Source organism: Eptatretus burgeri, chromosome 7, assembly GCF_056783735.1.
Source record: "Eptatretus burgeri isolate ZD-2024b chromosome 7, Ebu_testis_v1, whole genome shotgun sequence".
Taxonomy (NCBI): Eukaryota; Metazoa; Chordata; class Myxini; order Myxiniformes; family Myxinidae; genus Eptatretus; species Eptatretus burgeri.
Genome location: NC_140967.1, coordinates 6,102,126 through 6,122,198, shown reverse-complemented (window position 1 = coordinate 6,122,198; position 20,073 = coordinate 6,102,126). Strand labels below are relative to the sequence as shown.

Sequence of the window (20,073 nt, the reverse complement as noted above, 5' to 3'; positions counted from 1 at the left end):
AGATATTTCTCATGCATCCTACATTTCTGTGAGTCCAACTTGCATCCAATTTGCAACATGACAATTATGGTAAACCATTTTGAAATTGCCAGTGTTGCATTTAAATGCTGAAAATTACATTTAAGACAATTTCAATCACGGATTTCTCCATAGCAACGGGAGTTTAAGAGCCAGTGAGTCACTGAAAATGCACAGCACAAGCACAAAAGGCAATGTTAGCATTCACAAATCACTTCAAAAGCCCCGTATTAACAAGATATATATAGTTCATACCTCCACATATTTCAACAAGAAGACGTCCCAAATCCCAGGCCACGTCATGATCTCTCGCAATGGTGATATTGCTTGTTTCAAGTGATGTTGCATCTCCATCTTTGCCACATCAACAGGTGAACCTGCAGAATAAGGACAAAAGCATGGATAATTTAAGTTACAAATTTGTGTATACTACTCGTACTTCAACAAAACAGGATTGTCCAGCAAATTTGAGAAAATAAATACAAAGCGAATGTCGAGTACATTTTGTAACTACCAGACAATGGGAAGATTAAAGCCTTTAAAAATATTGTCGCGGATCTGGGGCTCAAAGCACTTTGGTCCCTCCCGAACCCCCAGTCCTGAGGCCGGGCACAGATCACTCCGAGCATCAGCAGGTTGCGAGGCAACCACGAATGCCGATTGGAACTGCCAATCCGGACAGGGAAACACTACTTCGTGTGATACCTTACCTGTGGACAGCCGGTTAATTAGGGTCACGTGCCCTCAGCGCACACTCGGATTACTGCCAAGCATTACAGTGAGTGTGCGCTGGCTAACAAAGCAAATTATTGGGGTAGAACTTCCCGTCTAACTACACTTGTGCACTGCGTCGAACCAATAAAGGAAAAGGCAACCGAGACAGATTGGAAATAACAACAAACAATTATTTATGACAAACACACAAGCACGCAATCATTTAAAAACAAGTATTTATATGCAAGAAAGCAAAAAGGAATACAAGAGCAGATTTAACCAAAACACGTATTCTTCTTCAATCTGACTTCAACAAAAGACTTGGCCATCAATCACTCAAGGGAAAAGAATAAAAGAAGAACTTGAAAATAAATTAAAAGTAACATGTGGATAAAAGAAAAGCAGTCTTTTCCTTTGTCCCTCACCTCACACAGCCCAAATATACAAGTGAACGCAGAGGAAAATGGATGGGGAAGATGGGCGGTGGTGATGTGATGCGATAGGGACACGCAGCCGCCTCCCTGAGGTGCCCACACCCAGGAGGCGAGGCCTCTCTGGCATCCCAGATGAGCGACTCGCCCTCTTCTGCCTCGGTTTCTGGTGCCCAGACCCAGAAGGCGAATTCTCCACAGCCTCCCAGATATGCGAGCTATATAGGCATCTCACCCTCCTCTGCCTCAGATTCTTCGTCCTCAGGCCCCCGTCGATGAGGTGCCACCGTACACCCTCCTCATCCTTCGTGGCTGACAGGATCGAGAGGGCAGGATGACACTCGTGGAAGGAGTGTTGTTTTTCCACAGAAGTTCAACACCAACTGCTCATGAAACCTTCCTTCCTTCCTTCCTTCCTTCATTCCTTCCTTCATCCTCACTCACTTTTGTTCCTTCCCCCACGAGCCTTCTCAGTCTGAGTCTTCTGCTCATGCGAGCTCGTCCCGGTTGCTTCTGTCACGGTCATCAACCTCCTCCAAGGCACGAAGGTTCGCTGACAGGCAAATTTTGTTACATTCAGTTATCGCCTCTTCTTCTCTCATGAACTCTTTGCATCCCTACTCGTGCAAGATTTCCTTGTTCGCTTCTGCCTCTCTGCTACTTCTTCTTCACATCAGCTCCCTCTCCTCGCACAAGCCTTCTCTCCACCATTGGGCTGCAGCCAATGGGGGAAGGTCCACATCACATCACGCCGTTCTGAGGGAACTTTCAACGCAGCTCCCGCTCTACCCTTTACCCGTCCAAAGCCGCAACGGAAGCCCCCGACCCCCTTCTTCGCGCGCAAGTATTCCTTGTGCAGTTCTGCACTGTACCATGCCTGCAAGAAGTGCCGCACCTCGCAGGCCACGAGCACCACACGTCTTGAACATGCACGTGAGGACACCAGATGGGTTAACCACAGACGGGTCGAACATGCCCAATTAAACAATGCGCGAATGAAGGGAACACGGAGAGGAATTCCGCCAGACCGAGGGACTATTGAATGGCCGTAGGGCCAAAGGCAAGACCGATGGGGTAAAGGAGGAAAGATTGAAAGTAACAGAGGGGGAGGAGGGAGACATTGCACTGGAAAATTACAACCGAGCCAACGCATGCCCCCCGAACAGCCCTTTTACAAGGGACCAAAGACTATCTGTACAAAGACAAATTAAATAACTGATCCTCGGGTGGGGTAAGTTTTCCAAAACCATAACAATATATACAGTGGAAAAGAAACGATTACAAAAAAATATGGCAATAGTTCTTGTTCTTGGAAGTTTCTGCTTTGATATTTCCTTAATTTTTACCAAATATGATAATGGGTTCTGGTCAGTAAGGAGTGTTCTACGAGTTTGAGAGCATCAACAACTCAGTAGTAATATCGTCACTGCATTATTGCAGCATCTTGCTTGCCGATGATCACCTTTAAAGTTGCATTATCAATTTGAAATCTGGCCACAAATTTTACCTGGGCAAAACCCGTATACCAGTCATCAAACCCAATAAATGTCCGCAATTGGTGCTTCAGGTTTGGTAAGCAAAAGGCCGAGGAGGTCCAACCAATGGAAAAAAAACCCGACAACCAAACACATAACACAATCTGCAAATCCCTGTGAGGACAAACACACCTTGGAGGCAGCGCTGCCATGCTTCATGGTCGAGCGAGGCTCGGTAAGCCTTGATGAGGAGGTGCACGCGTTTTGCTGCACCAGAAGACCTGTCACGTCCATGGAAGGACTCTGAAGTGAACAACTCATTGTGGGCATCTCTGAGGCGTCCAGCATGTAGCAATGCAAGGGCGTGCTCCAGGCTCACCTGGATACGAGGCATTATTGCATTAACCATTAACTCAAATCACACCTCGTGTGCATACTTTGGTAACACCAATAGGCACAATATATATTTTCCCCTGTCCTTCTGACAAAGTCAGATGGGGGATCTTAAAATGAGCCCTGGCCGACCAACCGTCCATGTACTTTTGTGTGCGTGATATTTATTTAAAAAAAAAAAACAAACAAAAAAAACACGTTCACCATTTAGCTTTCATTGCGCAGATATATATGTTCATGACATTAAAACAGCACGTTCAAATGTGCCATGCTAAACAATGCCTGGACACCACCCAGAGATGTCCGTGGGATGGAGAGGGGTGAGGGGCTTTGGGAGGAGGTAAGCGTGAGGGGAGGGGAAGGGGAGTTTTCCTTCAATCATTGAAAAATCCACACGGTCAGTGTTCATGCCTTTGTTTAACTTCCACACATGCGATAAGCTCTCGAATCTCAACTTCAGCCGAATTGCGGAATTGATCCGAGCAGCAATTCCGACTGCTAAAAAAACAAAAACAAACAAAAACAAGTCTGAAGACGACGATGGTTCACGAGCGGTATTTGACGATGTAGATTGTTTCAGAAGTCAAGGATGAGACAATGTGATAATTTTTGACCAAGTTATAAAAATGATCAATATGATGTGGAACGAGTGACAGGTTATTAGCTGCAAAATGTCGAAAACCCGGTGTCGTTCAACAACTTTCAAAATTTGACCTTTGCATAACCTTTAAAGGTCACAAAACAATGTTGTGGACATTAAAATAAGGAAACAGGATACGTGCTATAGCTTATTGGAGTTAGTTTGTCGAAGAAGGTCGAAAACCCGGTTGGATTCCCACAACTTTGAAAATTTGACCTTTGTGACCTTGAAAAGGTCAAAGGTCAAGGATTATGACCTTTGGTGCAAAACTTCCTCTGGAACATTCCAGGAACAATATAACGTCATATAGGCTATATGGCATTTCGCACTCATCGGATTATCCATACTTTGATGAAACCAGCGTAAAAACAAAGTTAAAGGGGGCGCCACGGGCAAGGTGTTCGAGATAGAGAAAAATGGTTTCAAGACTTTAGGTGGGAAATGACCTCAAGATTATGCATAAAAAATATTGTTATCCCAGCTCTCAAAGTTTGGGCGGTCGTATGATATTTATGTCAAAATTCGAAATTTTCTAAGTTCGTGACATTGTGACCTTGACCTTGTGACGAACATGAAAAATCAAGCTCCGTGGGGCTATGCAGGTGCCATTGGGCTAACCAAATACCAAAACCACTGCCAGATTCGACAAACCCCTTGGAGAAGATGGATTTTTATGTCAAAATCGCAATTTTCTAAGTTCGTGACCTTGTGACCTTGACCTTGGGATGAAAATGAAAAAAAAAAAAAATCGAGCTCCGTGGGGATGCAGGTGCCACTGCGCTAACCAAATACCAAAACCCCTGCCAGATTCGACAAACCCCCCGGAGAAGAAAATTTTTCACGTCAAAATTCGCAATTTTCTAAGTTCGTGACCTTGTGATAAAAATGAAAAAAAAAAAAATCGAGCTCCGTGGGGCTATGCAGGTGCCATTGCGCGAACCAAATACCGAAACCACTGTCAGATTCGGCAAACCCCTCGGAGAAGATGGATTTTTATGTCAAAAATCGCAATTTTCTAAGTTCGTGACCTTGTGACCTTGACCTTGGGACGAAAATGAAAAAAAAAAAAAAAATCGAGCTCCGTGGGGCTATGCAGGTGCCACTGCGCTAACCAAATACCGAAACCCCTGCCAGATTCGACAAACCCCCCCAGAGAAGAAAATTTTTCACGTCAAAATTCGCAATTTTCTAAGTTCGTGACCTTGTGACCTTGACCTTGGGATAAAAATGAAAAATCGAGCTCCGTGGGGCTATGCAGGTGCCATTGCGCTAACCAAATACCGAAACCACTGTCAGATTCGACAAACCCCCTAGGAGAAGATGCAAATTGAAATTGGCTGCCCCCTAAAAACACGTTTTTTGGGCGTGGCTCCGCCCATAATGGGCGCACCACGCCCATTTTCAGGAAAACACAACTATATCATGATATAAACCTCCCACCAAAATTTTGTCAGGATCGGATCAAAACCCACGGAGCTATGCTCGGGACAGACAGACAGACAGACAGACAGACACACAACAATAACGAATATAGTGGTCACTTATTTTTTTCGTGAAAATATTTTTTTGTGAACCAAAAACCCATTCATTTGTCCAATTCACACATTCTTTGACAGCCCTTCCTCTCCTCGACTTCGAGAGAATTGTATGGTGGTGGAGGGGGTTTGAGAGGAAGATAGCATGAGGGGAAGGGAAGTCAGCGCAAGGGGAGGGGAGGGGAAGGCAGCGCAGGGGGGGGGAGGCAGCACGAGGGGAAGGGGAAGGCAGCGCGAGGGGAGGGGAGGGGAAGGCAGCACGAGGGGAGGGGAGGGGAAGGCAGCGTGAGGGGAGGGGAGGGGAAGGCAGCGCAGGGGGAGGCATTACGAGGGGGAGGGGAAGGCAGCGCGAGGGGGAGGGGAAGGCAGCGCGAGGGGGAGGGGAAGGCAGCGCGAGGGGGAGGAGAAGGCAGCACGAGGGGGAGGGGAAGGCTTCTTTTTTTACATACCTACATTAAAAAACAATAATAATTTTAAAAAACTTGCAAAAACTTTGAAACAACACAACATGTTGATACAACCACAACCTCGATATGTTTTCACATAAAAGCTAAAGTATTGACCCAAACTTTAAATCTTCTATTTGACTTCACCCAAACAAAACTATTCAAGACACATTGCTGAACTTACTGCCCATGTTGTCCCCTCTGCTCTGCATTGGCATTTCCCTTTGTGGTGGAGTTTTCCACAAAAGAGAAAACCCTTTATAATTTAACAGATCGTTTATTATATAAAAACACATACATGTGGAGAGAAAAGCTTTCCTCAAGAGTCCAAGCAGATCTCTTACTTTGAGCCAGAATGCATAGTATTGTTGCGGGCCCCGGGGGGGGGGGGTCGGGTGAGAAGACCACCGGGGGGAGTGGTGGCGGGGGGAAGCTATCTCGGGTTCCCACCAGACTCCCCGGAATTGCAGGCTGTCGCACACGGATAATTCCGTGACGCGGAGGGTCACTAACCGACGTGAACGCCAATAACTCAACCACGTAACTTCGGGTCCTCTGTCTAGTTTATCCGGTTACCTAAAAATATAATCACGTGATCTAATTACCGGGGGACACGCCTTCGGTACGCCTTGCCCGAACCGGATCACTTTACTGGATCAGATGCAACCGAGCGACACTGCCAAGGACGTACCAGCTAACAGGAACGGCTCGGTGGGAATAAAGTCCAGGCTCGGTTAAGATACGGACCATGCAGTGTCAATGAAAGAAAAGACAAAAATGAGCTGGGAACATTTCTACTAATAATTTATTGACAAGCAGGCAAGGAAAGATATGTGACACAGGCAATGTAGTTTATTGTTGTGTGTCAGCAGAGATAGGAAGAAAAGTGAGGTGCGACAATAATACAAGCAATTTACAAAGCAGACACAGAGCAGAGATATCCCAATGTAATTCTTTTATACTCTTAACTTCAGTGAGGACAGGTGCCAGGACACACACGCACGCACGCACGCACGCACGCACACACGATGAAAAAGAATTAAGGAGAAGAAAAAGGATAGGAGATGAGGCCAACGGTCTCTCGATACTTTGCACGATTGACCGACCGCGCCACCCAGCACGTTGTGGGGGGATGCTCCGCTGGGCGATACCTCCCTGACAGCTGGCACATCATCACCCGCTTCCTGGAACTTCGTGCAGCTAAGTGTTGATCCAGAGAATGGGGCATGACTGATAGGCGTGAAGGAAGGACTTTGGGCAGAGTCAGAAGCCAGTGGGTGGAGAAAGGTGGAGTCCGAAGCAAGTGGGTGTAGTGGCAGACAGGATCAGGTGGGTGGGTGGATGGGCGGAGTCAGCGGCGAGTTGTTGAAGAAGGGCAGAGTCAGCAGGCGAGTGGGCGGGATGGCAGGAACCAGCAGGAGTGAGCAGACAGGAACGGAAAACCACCAACAGACGGGGAACGTACGAACGGCCCTGCGACCCGTCCTTTTATAGACCCTGTGGTGTGGGGCGGGGGCACCGACCCGAAGCGATGTGTCATCACCTGAGTCGGGCACCCTGGTTGGGCCCTGGCCAGCACACGGCCCAGCCGTGATGGCCGGAGGGCGGTTCCACTTTACATCCAGCAAGATGATTCCAAGCTGTGGAATTGTCCCGCTCCGAACACTGCGACACGAATCGCACTGCAATGAACCCCCGGGCCATGCCCCGGCGACCGGCGGTCAGCGCCGGTCAATGCGCTGCCTGTCTGTATGCCACGCAGCCCGAGCCGTACAGCACGCCTCTGCCTGGCAGTAGCCTCGCCGGGCAGAGAGGCGAGAAGACGTCCGCCGCCCGCAGTAGACATCTGTGGCCATTGTGGTGAGCGAAGGCAGATGGTGCCATTCGTGCCCTGCTCTGTGTGCAATAATAAATTACCCTGAGGCTGCGTGTGGGTCCGCCGCTATTGAGCATGCAGTCATTTATCAAAAGTGGTGGTGTGCGTGGTGCCAACCCTGATCTGTGTCAGGAATTGAAGGAAAAGATTGGATATAATTATTAGATGTAGACTTGGATGAAAAAGCGTATAGATATAAGTATTAGATGGAGATTCGGATTGAAAAAGAAGATGGATATAATTTTCAGACTCAGAAATGGGTTGAAAAGGGCGCAGCCGCAGTTTCTTCGGGTGGCTGTCCGAGTGCAGTGCCTGCTGGCCTTCGCGAGGACTCACTCTCACAGCGAAAGGTGCGGCCGCAGTTTTACAGGTGGCTGTCCGAGTGCAGTGCCTGCTTGAATTTATCTCAGGAATAAGAGAAAAAGAAGAGTCGGAATGAAGCCAGAGATATAATCAGACCTAACTACGAGATTCACACAACGCACTGTCCTGTTTGACCCATTAGACAACAGGGAAGGGACTATCTGTAGGTATATTCATGAAATAACTGCCGTCTCTGGACCACTGTATGATGGATGCCATTGCGTTGGAGGAATGCGGTTCCCAAAACCGCAACAGTATTTTATATGGTTGGAAATAAGTGAACAGAAATGGGGAAGGTTATCTACTCACATGTAAGTGAAATCACATTCTGATAATAGACAATCTTCCTGTCAGTATTGACTCACTAATCTGCAAATGTAATGAGCCCTGACCTTGTTGTTGTGAGAGAACTGATAAGCATAATTATCCTGCAGACAATTAAAATTAAAATGCAGACAATTATCTCAACTCTATCTCAGCACACATCAACCATTCTTTACAGAGTGATTTTAGCCAATACTTTACAACAGATTTTATACTTCCATATTGTTTAAAAGCACTCTAAAGCAAATAAGGAGAAATGAGGACGTAATTTGTGGACAAAACGCTTATCCCAAGATGAAAAATATTTGTTTCAGCATGATCAAAGAAACACTAGTGCTCTGCGACAGCCATGTGATCCACAGAGCTCCCTACCACCATGCATGTCCATGCTCACATTTCAAAAGATGGAATTAATTATACTAGTGCATGCCCATACGTGCGTGGCCTTATGTGCAAAATAAAAAAAAAAACTTTCAAATCGTGTGCCAAAAACAACAACCACACAGGCCGTTCCTTTGCTCTCACGTGCCCGTACGTGCACAAAAAAAAACAAAAAAACTTTCAAACAACTACACAGTCCGTTCCTTCGCTCTCGTAAACGACAACTGGATTGGGGCATTGTGTTTATCTATAAATGCGCAAAAGAAATCGATAGATGATTAGAATATAGTAAGTCATCACTATCCAGAAGTCCGTACGTTGTAACCCGTAATGGGGAACGCGCCCTAACTTGGCCATAACTTGGGAACCACTTGTCTAATTAATTTCAAACCTTGAAAAGGCAAACAGAGATTGCTAGAATTAGAGATAGAAGATAGATACTGTGGGTGAAAAATGCCAAGCAACGTGTCCTGTCATTGGTAACTGAGGATCTCTTCCCCAATGGCCATGCCTACGCAGCAACGTGTCCTGGCATCGGTTTGGTAAATAAATGGCTATAACTTGGGAACCACTTGTCTGATTAATATCAAACCTTGAAAAGGCACATACTCAGGTCCCCAGCAATATACCTGGCAAATTTCAATTATATCAGACCAGTGCTTGTCGAGAAACAGCGGTCACACACACACACACACACACACACACACACACACACACACACACACACACACACACACACACACACACACACACACACACACACACACACACACACACACACACACAGCTGGAATTATAGATAGATTACTTCGACACCTTCCTCATTCCCAGACTTTTTATGTCCATCTATCAATCTCTCATTTTCAGAGGTACACCTACCTTCAGGCGCATTTCAGTGTTCTGACTTTTCATCCTCTCAGCGAATGAACCAAACTGCAAAATGTCACTTGATGGGTGATTAAGCATTATCTCAGCCCCAGTCTTCCACAAAGCCTGCCATCCACAAAGACAAAGAAAGTCAAACATTAAATAAAACAAGCTAAATTGCTGTTCACAAAACTCAATGAAGTCAGCACTTTGGTATAACATGGTTGTTGCAACAGTCTCCTTAACACATATTTGTTTATAAAGCTGTAATTTACAGCTTCCGTCTAATTTTGAACAACTATTTAATAAGTGACAAGTGTGAGCGCCATTATAAATGTTGCATGATGGGATTGGTGGTTCAAGATTGCCATTGTGACTGTTCAGTTATCTGACAGTGCATAACAGCGGTGCTTGGTCAAATGGTTGGATCGACCTAACTTATGCCTGGAAAATTACATCGGTCATGGATTTTAAACAAAAAGTGTCAACAGAGCTGGAGATAACGGAAAATTTATACTTCTAACAGACCGACGGAAATCAGGGGTGTGTTCCGTTAGCAAGCGGCTTGTTTGAGTCAAAGCGCTCAAGCAAGCACTCCAACGGAACGGAGCACTTGGCACCACTTAAAAACATGGCGGCCTCCATGCAAACAATGCTATTGTAGTACTCGAACAAATCCTGTCTGGGTCGTCGTTTTCAGTTTTATTCAATCCTCATGACAACAACTTCCCCAAACAAATTGATTGTATTAGCAGTGGCTACAGAATAGGAATCCCTCATCAAGCTTATCAATGGACCTTCCACTGTGCATTTCGGGGAGGGTGGTGGAGGGGTTGTGCATGTTTATGGGTTTTAAAGAATTAGGATGAAAAGTAAAAGTAACAATAAAAGTATGAACTGTACATTTCAATATCATCCTCTGACAGTAGAATTGAAGAAATACCCACCAATCATTTTGAATCTGACTACGACGGCCATTTTGCTAACACAATGGACAAATTCCGTTCGCAAGGAGATTGCAAAGCTGTTGATACAGAACGTCTAGCTTGGCAAGCAAGCCACTTGTCACAAGCCACGACGGGGCACTCGCCACTCGCCCAGGACGACGGGGCACTCGCCACTCGCTCTGAATGGCGTGGTGCGGAAAAAGCGTCCTCAGTGAGTGAACGATTCACTCAGAATGACGTAGCACGATACTGCTATCGACTGAAGGGCACTCTGCAAGTGACTGAAGCACTCCAATTAAATGGTTGAGAAGGAACGGCCAGCTCGGATCCCTGCATACCATACAGGATACCTTTAACTTTAAAGCTGTTCTGGTCTTCACCATGCATGCAGGAGTTTAAAAAAAAAAATCGTTCAAATAATGACTTTATCCAAAAAAGAGTTGCTGTTTATCTCGAACAACCCTGGAGACATCACAAAGTTTTATCGCCCATGAAATAAATATTGAAGATAATCCACCATGTGTCGCATTGTTCGCGGTCCACGCAAATGTTATAACTATTATAAAATGGCCGTTTTTCACCAGGTTTCCTTCGATCCCCTGTAGAGCACCTCGTGAAACCTCCAAAAATATAGACACAGATCTGGCAGACGCTGGGGATAAGCAGTCCCTCTGGGGGAAAGGGCGCGACGTCGAGCAGTGAATGCATTAAATCATATAGCTCAATGAAACTGGTTAATTTTGGCACGTTCCTAAATTTATTTACTTGTTATTTTTTTTCCACTCAAAATATAATTCTCCAAACAATCGAAAAAGATAAGTTTCATGCTTTGGAGATTTCACATTTCCTTGTGTATGTATGGGGAGGGAGCCTTGCTTGTTTAAAGTAAATAGGTACATCGGCTTAGTTTATAAGACTTGTTATTTCTTTAAATTATCAGATTTCGACACTTATTTAGTCCAGATGATATCCGGTCCTCAAAACCGAAATAACATTTCGATGATGTACTTTAGTCTGTGAGGGTACATCGTGAAAAATCATATCATATTGTTGTGAATTCGCGCACCGCCGGCGTGCGAACGACCGCTTTTAACCAATAGCGGCCGCTTCGCCCACCGAACGTGCAATTCAGTCGTGACCCTCTCGGAACAACGCCGGGAGCTAGTCACGGGTGGGGGTTTAACCTCACCACAACTCAGTCCGCATTCTACCCGCGCGAAATAGGGTCCGATCGCCGAATGGTCGATTTACCAAAGTACCCGCGCAGGTAGCGTACCGAGGAGTTGTACCACGCCACAGGTCGACTCCGGACACGAACCGCTGAAGCGGCTCGTTCCGTGCTACAGGGATAACCGAGCGGAGTTATCGTCGACGTTGACAGTTCAGATTATTTACCGGGTGTTTTAAACCCACTACCAATCCCTTACGTGATGCAAGATGGAGATTCAATAAAAGGAAAAGACGAAGCAAAACGGGGAACAATCTGACAAGCACATTTATTCACGGAAGCACGAAAGGCACGTATATTGCAGTAAAACAAAGGAACAAAAGCAATACACGTATACGTTTATGCAAAGAAAAACACAAGTAAAGAACCAACGCAGATCTACAACCGAATAAGGCAATTCACACGGCAACACTTAAAACAGTTCTACCTCTCAAGACTGGCGTCACCCACAGACATTTACACAAAACCCCAAAAGAAAAGGAAGTCACGACTTCCCTGAGCGCGTCGTCCAGCCCTTGGCGACCGCAACTCCGAGTCCCTCCTGCGTGGTCCACTGGGCTCGTGCCTCGCGCCTGCACGTGTCGTCCGCCCGACAGCTCGGACGGGGTTTTTGGGGGAATGGGCCGGGTTTTCACTGCTATCTCGGTGCGGACGGGGAGGGGGGGATGGTAGGCAGGCGCTCCGTCCCTCTAGCGGGGTCTCGGGACTGCACCGGCTCCGATCGACCCTCCAACCAGGAACAATCACCAGGGACCAGGTTCGACGACCCGTGGCAATTCGACGACCTTCACCCGACCACGACCAGCCCCAAACGAACGAACAGAACCTCAACCTCTTCCTCCGAACGAACGAATCATAAGCAGGGACTCTCCAACAACTCTCGACAATTCTCATTCAGTGACAAGGGAACAGAGACTCTCCACAACTCTCGACATTTCTCCTTCAGGGACAAGGGACCAGGGACAACCGACCAGGGACTCTCCACGCCCACCCTTTTGTAGGGTCGGGCTCCGCCCTTCGCTCCGCCCCATTCTCGGCTCCTCCTTCCTTCGAGACGCTTCCAGAAAATGCCTCGAAGGGGAGGGCGTTCCTCTCCCCCGGCCGCGTCACACCGCGCATCCGCCAATTGGGAGAGGACGCGCCACCCCCTCCCCATTTCTCACCAAGCGCGGGGAAAATGGCAGGAAAACCCCACAGGCGTTGTTGGTTTTCTTCTCCACGCGCCGTACGACGAGGGAAGGAAGATTCGGGCGGGAGATATTTGCGCGGTCGTTTTGGGTGGGAGATGCCCCTTCGCACCCTTGTTGCTGCTGCCACTCTGCTCCTTTCATCCGTCTCGCGGAGATCGTGACCGCACGGTGCTCGTTGAATGGCGAGTGGCGAAGATGGTGGTAGCGTAGTTGTGGAAGGTGGCGTCGTGGTGTGAATGGCGTGATTGTTGGCGTCGTGTAGTGAATGGCGTGATCGTTGAGATGTTGGTTGTGGCGATGTTCGTCGTTGTTCTTGCAGCAAAATAACGACAGCAAAAGAAAAATGGCTAACTGAAGAATCGCAGCCCGAATGGATCACATATATTCCCTCTATACAACGGGTTTGGGCTCACTACACATGGACTTATCGATATATCTCACCTGAGGACCCTTTATGGTGTATTGCGAATCTCCATAACCGTAACAATAAAATGCATGAAATCACTCCAGGCTCCTAAGTTGAAAACTATAGTACTTATAGATGTACAAAACGATTTGTAGCTATGATGAACAGGCATTCAACAATGCGAGTCATGAAAGTGGGGGGAAAAAAAACCAAACTGTCATTGAGAAATCGTTGCAGCCTGTTCCAAGTCAAGGCATGGTTGAGCAAGGCAAAAAACATGGTGGCTTCAGACACCACAAAGTTACCTCGGATACGCCTTAAGACCCTAAAGTGTGAGGTGGCCGAGGGGGCACCTGATAAAGGATATAATGAAATAAGGCCGTGAATTATCTTCAAAAGGGGTGTTTTAATAAACCCAAACACCCAATTTTCACTCTTACACTTCCTTGGAATTTTCTTGGAATGCATGCAGTTTCAACCTACTCAGTTTCATGGTTTTGGAGTTATGGAGGACACACACACACACACACACACACACACACACACACACACACACACACACACACACACACACACACACACACACACACACACACACACCTATTAACAACTTCAATAGTGGGGAAGCTGATAGAGCCATCGATTAGAGATCAGATAAGAAACCATTTTGATAAATTAGATGAAGCGAAGACACTCAGCCTGGGTTTTTGTAATTCTAGAAGGCAGTTTGTGATTGGGTAGATGAAGGGAGGGCAGTAGATGTAGTGCATCTAAACTTCCTAAAGGCACAAAATTGAAGGCTGTTCGGTCAGTCTAAGGTGTTGGAATGGCTATTAGAGTCATTTACTGGATTGAGAACTGGCTGAGAAGGAAGAGAGTCACATTTGTTGGGAGGTTGCAAGTATGGGGTACCTCAGGAATGAGTGTTCACAATAATCTCATTTGAAATCTGTATCAATGATATTGTTATGGTTGTGGAAATTCACAGAACACCATTCAGGTTCCCCAGAGGTCAGTTATTTCGGTAAGTGTGTGTCCAGATTAGATTTCCCCACCAATGTCTAAAGGGATTTATTCGTGTGCTGGGCTGTGCATCTTTGAGTTAGCAGTCATTCTGTTCTGTCTTTTATTTCAAACAAACAGCATCTCTTCAACGACACCACAGCGCCAACCACACTGCAACCACGCCACCTCCACCACCACAACAGCATCTCAGCAACCACACCATCCCCACCACAGTGCCAACCACGACATCTCAACCACCACGCCATCTCCACAAACACCGCCATAGGAACCACATTCTCCAGAAGGACGACCCTCCTCTACAAACAAAGAGCCAAGCCGAACTCTCTTGGAATTTTCCCTCAGAACGACGTAAGAAAAGAATGTCGGTTATCAGACCAAAAGAACCAAGCCGAACTCCCCTGGAATTTTCCCCCGCGCGCCGAGAAGGAAGGGGCAAATGCTCCGGGGCGATAAAGAGCCGCGTCGGAACGCCGAGAAGGAGTTGGCAGTTGGAGAAGTGGTGAGAGGGTCTCTCTCCTTGGTCTCCTTGGTCGTTGGAGTATCCGTTAGAGGCGTTGGAGTCGAGAGGAGTTGGGGAGCTGGTGCAGTCCAGTGGAGTGCGGGCAGAGACATCGAGGGTCACCCAGCGAGTCACCAAGAGGGTGTCAGGTAGCCTGCTCAGTCTCTCGGGGCCACTGCGGTCATCCGGCTCCGAGCAATCATAAAGGCTTACGAGCCCGGTGCTTTCCTTTCTTCCTTTTTTGGAGTTTTTGCATGAAAGTCGGTGGCGCCTTGTCCTTCAAGTAGTGAACTGACTAAGTGCATGTGCATGGTAAAATAGATAACGGCTGTAGGTCCTTTTGCTCGTGTCTTGTCCCCTACCCCTATTCATTGCATACGTGTACAAATAAATGTCCCCTTTGTTGAATATTCACCTGCTCGTTGCGTCCCTTCCTCCATTGAACTGCCGTAATTGCGTTCGGAATAAGTAGCTGGTTTTTAAAACCGATAAGATAATCGGGTCCGACGGGGCTTGGCGATATAAAACCGCTCGGCAATCGCAAACTGAACGAGCTGCTTAAAGCGGCTCCTTTTCGTGCAGGCTCCATTGAGGTGTAAATCCCCGGCATTTCTGTCTGCGCGAATAATTAGGTACATCGACAATTCGGCGATCAACCCTGTCGCGCGTGGACAGAAGAGTTGGCTAATTTATGGTGTGGTTAACAACACCCGTAGCTGGGTTTCGGCGTTGATCCGAAAAGCTGTGACTGGATTTCCACATTCGGTGGGCGCGCGCGGCCGCAATTAGCTAAAGGCGGTCGTCCGCACGCCGGAGTGGCGAGATCTACAACAATATGAACAATGGCAGTAAGAGTAAAGCATCCAAATTTTGGCTTTGTAATAAAAATAGTGCATGCCCGTACGTGCGTTCCCGTACGTGTGTGGCCGTACATGCAAAAAAACAACAAAAAAAAAAAACTTTCAAACCGCGTGCCACAAACAACCACACAGGCCGTTCCTTCGCTCTTGCGTACCCGTACGTGCGTGGCCGTACGTGCAAAAACACAAAACAAATAACTTTCAAACAAAACTCACAGGCCGTTCCTTCGCTCTCGTAAACGACGACTGGATTGGGGCATTGTGTTTATCTATAAATGCGCATAACAAATCGAGAAATTATTAAAATACACGAAGTCATCACTATCAAGAAGTCCGTACGTTGTTTTGTAACCCGTAATGGGGAACGCGGCTGAGGTTCTCTTCCCCATCGGCCACGCCTACGCAGCAACATGTCCTGTCATTGCTTGGTAAATAAATGGCCATAACTTGGGAAGCACTTGTCCAATTAATATCAAACCTTGAAAAGGCACATCCACAGGGCCCCAGCAATATAACTGGCAAGTTTCAATTTGATCGGACCAGTGGTTGTCGAGAAACAGCGGTCACACACACACACACACACACACACACACACACACACACACACACACACACACACACACACACACACACACACACACACACACACACACACACACACACACACAGTTTGCTGGAATTATAGATAGATGAAATAAATTTGATAGCGTTGGGGCTTAGTTGCAGAATGAAGAGCGGGTCTTGAATGTCAAGGTTGTTATATGCACCTTCAAATACATAATTAGTCAAAAAAAATTATTTTAAGAATACATATATCGAACAATTAAATCAACCAATCTACAGAAATTACCTCACAAAATTTCCTCCGCATTACAGACTTCTCCATAACTGCAAGAGCTACAACCATAGCCTTAGTTGCATCTGCCCAGTTTCTTTGCTGCACCGCCTCTCTCACAGCCATGAGGAAATGTGGAGATGAAGGAGCTAAGCAATTCGTCATGGCCGACTGAGCTGCAAGAAAATGAGGTCACTTATTGAAAAATTGCAACTTACAAATCAAAACCTTTCAACATTAAGTAAAGAATAACAATCAGCATTGGCAAAATAAAATTTGGTGGTGTGTACAGAAATATATATATATATATATATATATATATATATATATATATATATATATATATATATATATATATATATATATATAAAACACTGTATATACCATATCGGATCAGGACGTACAGAACTGGGAGGGTGCTAATACACAGATGGAATCCACTGAAGATCTATTTGGTGGATGCTATTTGCAGGTGATGCATTCATTAAAAATTCCGCAGATGTCAAAGTCCACCTCAAGAAACTGTATTTTGGACTTGTCAGTTCTGATTGTACAGGGTAACTGAAGGTTAAGCAGACTTGTTAAGTGCAAGAAACGATTATGTATGTAACTCGTGGTCCAACTCGGCCAACTGTTTCTTTTTTTTTTTCTTTTTTTTAAAAAGGTCTAGTTGGCTCATGCAAGAGCAATTACACAGAACAAACTAGAAAAAGAGCAATCAGATATTGGAGACCCTCACCAGGACTGGTATTGGTTGTTGGTATTGGTTTACTGGTGTGTTACATAGACATAATTAGAACTGTTACTGAACTGCTGGCAGTGATGATCGGGTACCAAAATGTCCGGCTTTGATGAAACCTTGCTTCGATTGGACACCTGACCCTGACCCATGACGTTTTTCATTATTATTCAATTTAATTTAGAATGGGATTAAAATTAATTCAAGTCAAATGGAAGACCAAATAGGTATATTCCTGCATTGGAATCTATCAGAAGGAACCCGAACAAGCAAAAAGCAAAGATGAAGTCATCAGGAGGAATTTCAGCTGCTACTCCTCCACCCTCAAACCCATCCAGGCACAGCAAAGTTAGCATTACAAAAAAAAAGTTAAAATTAAAAAACAAAAATAAATTAAAAAAATTAATAATTCTGGCTGTTAGTGCCATGTGTCAGACCATGTGCCCAATCAGGTTGAAATTTAAAACATGTATTCCCCATCACTACTAGATCATAATGGTGAAGTTTCACATCGATTAAGCGGTTTCAGAGAAAACATTTAATACTTTTTCGTAAATCCAATATGGCTGCCAAACCATGCGACATCAATTATTCCTTTAGAACCTTGTACACACACGCACAGCCATTTCAGAGAAGAAATTTTTTGAAGGTTTAAAAAAAAATTAAAAATTAAATATTAAAAAAAACATCTGGCTGCCAAATCACATGACCGATGACATTAGCAAAAAAAAAAAATTTTGTGAACCATTTTATCCCTTCTTCATCACAACATACATTTTCGTGTTTTTTGGTGGTACCCAGGTCAAAAAACCAGTAAAGACCAGTAGCTTACTGGTCAACTGGTACCAGTTGAAAACCAGTAGCCAACTGGTACCAGTAAAGCCAGTTGGTTTCTTACTGGTTTTAATATGGAAATTGGAATAGAGTGATATATTACCAGTTGAAATACAATTGTATTTAACTAACTGGTATCAACTGGGACCAGTACATTGTAACTGGTATCAACTGGGAGACCAGTACATTGCAACTGGTATCAACTGGGACCAGTACATTGCAACTGGTATCAACTGGAACCAGTAAGACTTTAACTGGTACAAATATGAGCTACTGGTTTTTTCAACTGGGAAATTGGAATTCTGACTGAATTTAACTGCTACCAGTTGAAACCAATAGAGACCAGTTAAAGACCAATTAGAACCAATAGAGACCAGTTGAAAATGTGTACTGGTTTTAACTGGTTTTTCGACCTGGGTAGCCGTTATTCACCAGACATAAGTATGTCAAATGCAGACCTCATGGGTCTGACATCTTGTGTCTTGGTGACCACATCAGCAATAAGTGAACAAAACGAAACACCAAATGTCTGCACGGTTGCCAAACTTCTGTCAAAGGCGGGAGTGTCTATCCAGGGTCCATTTTCTGACTTTTAACAAGACACCATTGATGTGTCCCAGGTGGGTTGTGCAATGTTTTTAAAATGTCGATAAAACTTTCTGACCCCTTAACTGAAATAAACAGCCACCAATTTTCTCTGTTGAAACCACAGCGGTCAACAATGGCAAATAGTAATGCCATGCTGAGTGCAGCAAATAGAAAAAGGCTGCCCAGAAGTCAGCCCTCTCAAAAACAATAAAAAAAAATTGGGGCACAGCAGGAATTATTGGGGTTGGTCACATTACCAGAAACTCAAATTTATTTTATCTTTTTAAGCCGAGTACACTGGACAGAGAAGATAACAGGGCAACAGGAAAAGTTGAGAGGGTGGAAACTCCAACAGCAGAGCTGAAGGCCAAGATAAAGGAAGACTTGGACAAACAATGGGTGGGGGAGGAATGAGACGCAAGAGAGGATGCATAGGGTGGACAAGATGGATACAGAAGGAAACTCTCAGGAGGGAAACTGAAAATTTGGAAGGAGGAGTGAATGGGGTGGGGTAAGGGGGATTAACGAGGGAAGAAAATATTGTTGCGACTTCGTGCCCGCCGGCGTGCGGACGGCCGCGTCACTCGAATCGCGACCGCGTCGCCCACCGGACGGACAATTCAGTCATGACCCTCCGGGAACTATCGCCCGGAGCCAGTCACGGGTGGGCCTTTCGACCTCACCACAATCGTGCCAATCGGCCACCCGCGTAGGATTGGGTTGTTCGCCAAACTCGACCTACCTAAGTACCCACGCGGATGGTAAACCGGGCGATCGTACCTCGCCACAGGACGACTCCAGACACGAACCGCTTTAGCGGTCCGTTCCGTGCTACAGTGATAACGGGGCGGTGTTATCGTCGGCCTCGACGGTTCCGATTCATTACCGGGCGTATTAAGCCCACTACAAACCCTTTACGTGAAGCAGGATGGAGGGTCAATAAAGAAAAGACGAAGCGAAACGGGAAAACAGTTCACACAAAGCACATTTATTACACGACACACGGAAAGCACATATATACAGCCAAACAGTCAAAATGCACATATAGCAATCAAAACAAAAGCAACGACGACGCAGAGTTAACACCGACTACGCGCACACACGGCAACACTTATACAGTTCTACTTTACAGACGGCGCCAACAATATTCATTCGAAAGCAAAAGAAAAGGTCACCCTCAAAAGACAAGGGCATCAGACAGGGCCCGTGGGCCTTTATGGCGTGGGACTTGGCAGACCAAACGAATCCCACGAGACAGTTGGAGGTTACCTGCACCCTCGTGGTGCGATGGTGGGCGAGCTCTCCCTGGCGCTCCTTGTACGAACGCGCAGGTCCGCGCGACACAGCTGGCAGAGCGGCGTCTCCAGTCCGCGTCCCTCCGCTACGCCCGGACTCTCCACCGACTGCAAGCTCCAACGAGCAGGTCGCTCTACGGACCGCTTCTCCAAGACCCAGACG

At 46.0% G+C, this 20,073-nt stretch overlaps 1 protein-coding gene across 4 annotated transcripts in view; it reads right to left on the bottom strand.

Moving 5' to 3' along the window:
• Window positions 1-20,073, bottom strand: part of TAF1A (TATA-box binding protein associated factor, RNA polymerase I subunit A) — a 50,542-nt gene that overhangs the window by 26,788 nt on the left and 3,681 nt on the right. For 2 of the 4 annotated variants that reach the window (XM_085887346.1, XM_085887348.1), the window contains exons 2-5: window positions 16,470-16,630; window positions 9,476-9,589; window positions 2,831-3,017; window positions 274-395 (exon numbers count right to left, since the gene is read on the bottom strand). In XM_085887346.1, coding sequence (XP_085743472.1) covers window positions 274-395; window positions 2,831-3,017; window positions 9,476-9,589; window positions 16,470-16,630 — 584 coding nt within the window. The remainder of the gene's footprint in view (window positions 1-273; window positions 396-2,830; window positions 3,018-9,475; window positions 9,590-16,469; window positions 16,631-20,073) is intronic. The other 2 variants (XM_085887350.1, XM_085887349.1) reach the window with 1 other exon arrangement.